Here is a 6187-nt window from a genome sequence, read left to right as displayed (position 1 = left end):
CGCCCGGCAAAGATTTTTAAAAGGGATCCATGGCCCGCAGAAAGTTTAAGAAACTTTGATTTAATTCCAAGAGATTTAGAAATACTTATCACTCAGTTGAGTGCAGGGGGCATGACGGTGTTGAGTGTGCACCGTTGTTTACGTGGCAGTCTCTAGGCACCTGGAATAATGGTAAAGAGGGAACTGCCTTAGCCACACAACTGATCCCGGAAAAACGTGCCTCGACGGCAGTGTGAGTTGAAATGCAGCTGCCCGTGACCCCTCAGGTGTCTGAGTGCTGGCATCTGAGCCTGCTGGGCAGGTTTTTTTTTTTTTTTAAATAATGCCCAGATTTGGAAAGGGAGCCCCATGCCTGGCCTGGAAGTGCTCTGCCGACAAGTTAGATTTCATGGGGGAGTTGACTGGAAGGCACAAGCTGGATAAGCCAGACAAGTTGAGGCAACCTCAAGTCAGCTGAGCAGAAGCCCTCGTCCGAAGTAGAAACTAGGCGCAAACGGGTAGCTCTTCCACCGTTTCCCAAGCTGCACTGAGCCAAGTGATTCTTGTTGGATGTATTAACCCAGGTTCTGAAATGCCATCTTAGTTACATGACCCCTAACCAGGGAGATGGGGATGAGGTGCTGGTGTGGACAGCAGGCAGTGGTTTCATATGCCTGAGGCTGGCAGTGAGAAGCAGAAGTACGCCTCCCTCCCCACTGTCAGTGCTGGCTTCTCTGTTCCTGCCATTGTCCTGCCTAGAGGATCAGTCACGGCAGAGCTGCTGACAAGTCGCTTAGGGTTATCTGATACGCGACAGTACTTCTGAAGAAATAGCATTCAAAGGCTGAGTGCAGTAGCTCATGCCTGTAATCCCGGCACATTGGGAGGCTGAGGGAGGAGGACCATTAAATACTTGAGTCCAGGAGTTCAAGACCAGTCTGGGCAACATAGCAAGACCTGTCTCTACAAAAAAAAAAGATGAAAATTAGCCAGATATGGTGGTATGCAAATGTGGTCCCAGCTACTCAGGAGTCGGAGGAGGGAGGATTGCTCAAGCCTCAGAGGTTGAGGATGCAGTGAGCTGTGATCTTGCCACTGCACTCCAGCCTGGGCGACAGAGTGTGACCCTGTCTCCAAAAAATAATTTTTTTTTTTCTTGAGATGGAGTCTCTCTGTCGCCCAGGCTAGAGTGCAATGGCGTGATCTCGGCTCACTGTAGCCTCTGTCTCCTGGGTCCAAGCAATTCTCCTGCCTCAGCCTCCCGAGTGAGCTGAGATTACAGGTTGCCACGACTGGCTAATTTTTTGTCTTTTTAGTAGAGACATGGTTTCACCATGCTGGCCAGGCTGGTCTTGAACTCCTGGCCTCAGGTGAGCCATCTGCCTCGGCCTCCCAAAGTGCTGGGATTACAGACACGAGCTGCCGCGCCTGGCCAATTGTTTTCTTTTTTTAAAAAACAGCATTCAGTAACTGCTGAGAGAAAGCAAAGGCCAAGTTACCGGGGCCCTCCTGTGCAAAATCCACTTAAATGAGTCCTACATGGACCACTTTAGGGAATAGATGGTGTCGTCATTAATCTAGTAAATTAGTTTTAGCTACCCATCCCCACCCAATTTCAGAGAAGAGTGAAGAGCTGTTATGTAAAAGGACAACTGATCAAACTGGATCTCCTTGTTCTGGTCTCTTAGTTCCCTCCAGAGTTTTCACATCTGCTGCAGCCGCTGCTGGGCCCTGAGGGAAGGAAGGGAGACTTGCTGGGAGGTGGGCAGGGCGCCCAGGGCTGTACACTGTTTCTGCGATTCACTCATCAGCTATGGCCCCTCTGCCCTGCATGGAGGCGCTGCTGTTCGGAAAAGCTAATTGGTTTTATTTTTCCGTCTCTGGTTTTGGCATGATGTGAAACACCAAGGGGCTTAAAGAGCAAAGTGGAAAGTGTCTTTGAACTTCCTCAGATATCTGAAGGCAGAACCAATGAAAAAGCATGCTTTTCAGACCTCCCCGGCAGAATTTCAGGATGAAAGAGGAGGAGGCAAAAACCCTCTAAAAGACAGAAAAGAGAAAGTGGAACGGCAGCATCGCTAACCCTGCTGGCAACGTCCATGTTCAAACACTGATGTGAAAATCCAAGAGCAGTGAAGGTTGCTCAAAGGCCATCAGCTGAACCGGGGCTGTGGCTGGGCTTCTTGCTTTGGAGCAGTGCACGTGGGGCCCACCCACAGGAAGGTGCTTCAGCTGCTAAGTTGGGAGAATTCTAAAGGCTCAGTAAGTCCCACATTATCCAAACCACGGCTGTCTCCAGGAAGGGACACTGAACTCCAGCGACCCAAGACAACATGGACATGAAAGAGCACAGCTGCAGGCCCTTTTAGTCCTCAGCCTCTGAGGCCAAGAAGAGCGTCTGTCTGGTGTTGGTGCGACTTTAACAGGTCCCCTCTGGGACTCGCCAACCTCCTCCTCAAGAACAGTGGGCCTCAGACTCTGCCTTTGGCAAACAGCTTTATTTAGATAGATTTTAACAATTCTTCAGTTTGTGTTATACTTTATATGGCAAAATATAAAGTTTATAAAGTTAAATTTTAGAAAGTGATTTGAGGTTTTTAGAATGCTGGATAAGTAAACAATAATATTGAGATCTGGCTGGTCTAGCACGTCAATCTCCAGTTGCTAACCACTTTAATTGGGAGGAAATAAACTTTAGAAATGAACTGGACCTACTCAGTAAGCCTCAACCATGTATTTTTAATAAATTAGAAAGGTGGTAGCTGGGCATGGGGGCGCACACCTATAATCCCAGCTACTCGGGAGGCTGAGGCAGGAGAATCACTTGAAGGTGAGTCACAGGAGGTGGCGGTTACAGTGAGCTGAGATCATGCCATTGTACTTCAGCCTGGGCGACAAGAGCGAAATTCCATTTCAGAAAAGAGGCCGGGCACGGTGGCTCACGCCTATAATCCCAGCACTTTGGGAGGCCGAGGCGGGTGGATCACGAGGTCAGGGGATCGAGACCATCCTGGCTAATATGGTGAGACCCTGTCTCTACTAAAAATACAAAAAAATTAGCCGGGCATGGTGGCAGGCGCCTGTAGTCCCAGCTACTCAGGAGGCTGAGGCGGGAGAATGGTGTGAACCCGGGAGGTGGAGCTTGCAGTGAGCAGAGATCATGCCACTGCACTCCAGCCTGGGCAACAGAGCGAGACTCTGTCTCAAAAAAAAGAAAAAAGAAAAAGAGGCCAGGCACGGTGGCTCACGCCTATAATCCCAACACTTTGGGAGGCCGAGGCCATCTCAAAAAAAAAAAAAAGAAACAACATGAAAGCAGGTGTTCGTTCTGGCTGCAATCCAACCACTTACAACTAATAGGTGGTATGTAGGTTAAGAAATATTTAATGCCAGCCCAAGCTCCATGCACCCCAGCTGTGAGTCAGGTCACAATGGCCCCAAAACCAACAACCTCAACAACATATGTGACGTTCCTGTCTTCTGATGATGGAGTACATGGTTGCTAAACTTGCATTCCTTTGAGGGCAACCTATCACATCAACCTCCAGTTGCTGACCATGTTATATAATGGAGAGGAAAGGACAGCACCTGGACACCAGGTGCCTCTGAGCGTGGCAGCCAATAGCATCCAAGGAGAAACGTCCTCTCGTTTCCATCTAGAGGGACAGTGCCCTTCATTGCTGCCATTTCCTGGAAACCTGCTGTGTGCTCGGCACTTTCATTCAACCTTAGACTCGGGCTGAGCTTTAGACAGGTGCCGCTGCTGTCTCAGTTCCAGCTCTTGCCTGAGTCTACTGTCTCCAGTGTGAACACTAAGGAGACCCTTCTCTTCCATGTCAGGAGGGAGGTTGACAATTTACCTGGAAAATGAAGAAAGACCCATCATGTCTGTGTCCACATTTTACCCAGAGGCTCCTGGAACGTCCAGGAAGCGTTAGGAGCTGGGACAAGTCACCAGATCTAATCACCCATTTGTCCTCCTCCTCCCAGGAAACCTGAAACCCTCTGACACCCTAACCAAAGGCTGGCTGTGGCCATTTTTATCATCTGTCTAGGGCAGCTGTTTAAAATACAAGCTCAGGCCAGGCCCGGTGGCTCACGCCTGTCATCCCAGTGCTTTGGGAGGCCGAGGCAGGCAGATCATGAGGTCAAGAGATGGAGACCAGCCTGGCCAACGTGGTGAAACCCCGCCTCTACTAAAAATACAAAAATTAGCTGGGTGTGGTGGCATGTGCCTGTAGTCCCAGCTACTTGGGAGGCCGAGGCAGGAGAATTGCTTGAACCCGGGAGGCGGAGGTTGCAGTGAGCCAAGACTGCACCACTACACTCCAGCCTGGGCGACTGAGGGAGACTCCGTCTCAAAACAAAACAAAACAAAAAAATGTTGCTGCCAATGTTATATAATGGTCATAAAATACAGGCTCAACAAGGCCAGAGTTGGGACATGGTGCAAGATGTCAGTATGATATGATAGGAGATTTGTAATCCAATTTGGGGAAGTCTGCAGTGGACCTACATTTCAATTTTCAGTTTCAATAACAGGAAAAGTTTCTTCCTAAACACTAGAAGTGAACTTGACCTACTCAGTGAGCCTCAACCATGTATTTTTACTAAATCAGAAAGGCAGAAACAGGCATTCTTTCTGGCTATGATCCAACTCGTCACAGCTAACCAAGGCTCACTTCCACCAGACCAGGGGCTGCTGTAGAATCTGCCCAGCTGGCCAATTTGATGGTTTTACTTCTAGAGGGATGCACGGGGCCATGCAGCATCCTCCTCTCCCTTGCGGCTGCTCTCTTTTTTTTTTTTTTTTTTTTGAGACGGGAGTCTTGCTCTGTCGCCCTGGCTGGAGTGCAGTGGCCGGATCTCAGCTCACTGCAAGCTCTGCCTCCTGGGTCTACACCATTCTCCTGCCTCAGCCTCCCGAGTAGCTGGGACTACAGGCATCTGCCACCTCGCCCGGCTAGTGTTTTGTATTTTTTAGTAGAGACGGGGTTTCACCGTGTTAGCCAGGATGGTCTCGATCTCCTGATCTCGTGATCCGCCCGTCTCGGCCTCCCAAAGTGCTGGGATTACAGGCTTGAGCCACCGCGCCCGGCCTGCTCTCTCTTTAGTAAGGTCACCTTCTGCTTGGAGTGGTGCCTGGCATCCTACAGGGATGCAGTGAGAGTTAAGAGAGAAACGGGAATTCCTATGAGGTGCTAAAGCCATCCCTTGGGATACGCCAAATAAGCCATTACATACTGGCCCGCTTTTTATGTTGGATGAGATATCACAGGGCCCGGAAATGGGTGTGACTACTGACTTCTTGAAACTACAGCTTTCTCCCTTGAGTACTGGAGGTGGCCTTTCTGCCCAAACAATGAGGTTTAAGTCAAATACAAAAGCAGCTGGGTCAGGTGACATCACATCTTCTGATTCCAAGGTTGAAACAATTTCTAGGAGCTGGCAGGGCCAGAATTCAAAGGACACAAGGTTCTAGTCCTTGAAGACGACCACTCTTACTGTTTGAGATGTTTATTTCTTGGTTTTAGGGTTAAACCCCAGCTCCACGTTTACTCCGGAAGTGTCTCCCCTCACCCTGGGAGGAAGCTTGCTGCCGTTTTTTGTTCTCTTCCTCTGCCAGCAGATCTGCGTGAGACGTGTTTCTTCAATCTTTCCCATTTGTGAGACAAATCGCCATTAAAGTCTCAACAAATACAACTGTCCCTTGTAGAGGAACCAAGCCTAAGAGCGCTGCTTCTCTGCCCTGGCTCTGGTTGGTCGGAGTACTAGCAGTTCTTGGATTTCCGCTCTTTTCTGGCCCTGGAGGCCATGAGGCTGAAGAAGAGCCCGGGAGCCAGAGTTCGAAGATAAATGGCCAAGGAAGGCAGTAGGTCAGCCAGGATCACGTCTTTCTTCTTCTTCCCCACAGCAGCAAGAACATCGTGGGCCACCTCCACGGGGCTTCGGCCCTGGGCTGTGGTGGTGTCCATAACTAAAATAAATAAAACAGAAGAAACACATGAACTAACTTGGAAGCAGAGGTCCCTCTTGAGGAGTGGAGCTGATGTGAGCCGTCAGGTCAGCCTGCTGCCTTTGCCACCACGAAGCTCTTCCCAGGGCCAGGAAGCCGGTGGTGTGCCACCACCCCTGAGGATTCCATGCTCCCAGGAAAGGAGGAACCATTTTGCAGCTGGATGTGGGTCAGTGGGGGAAGCGAGAGCGG

General features: G+C 49.9%; 1 protein-coding gene across 7 annotated transcripts in view; it reads right to left on the bottom strand.

Annotated features, from left to right (window-relative positions):
* Positions 1-2461: 2461 nt before the first annotated feature.
* The window catches only part of LOC105493314 (dehydrogenase/reductase 7B), a 66167-nt gene continuing 62441 nt past the window's right edge, over positions 2462-6187 (bottom strand). For all 7 annotated transcript variants that reach the window (XM_011760873.2, XM_011760878.3, XM_071082526.1 and 4 more), the window contains one exon: positions 2462-5956. In XM_011760873.2, coding sequence (XP_011759175.1) covers positions 5751-5956 — 206 coding nt within the window. In that variant the 3' untranslated portion in view covers positions 2462-5750. The remainder of the gene's footprint in view (positions 5957-6187) is intronic.

The sequence above is a fragment of the Macaca nemestrina genome, chromosome 17, assembly GCF_043159975.1.
Source record: "Macaca nemestrina isolate mMacNem1 chromosome 17, mMacNem.hap1, whole genome shotgun sequence".
Lineage (NCBI taxonomy): Eukaryota > Metazoa > Chordata > Mammalia > Primates > Cercopithecidae > Macaca > Macaca nemestrina.
Note: the sequence above shows the minus strand (reverse complement) of the source record. Positions and strands in the feature narration are given on the sequence as shown.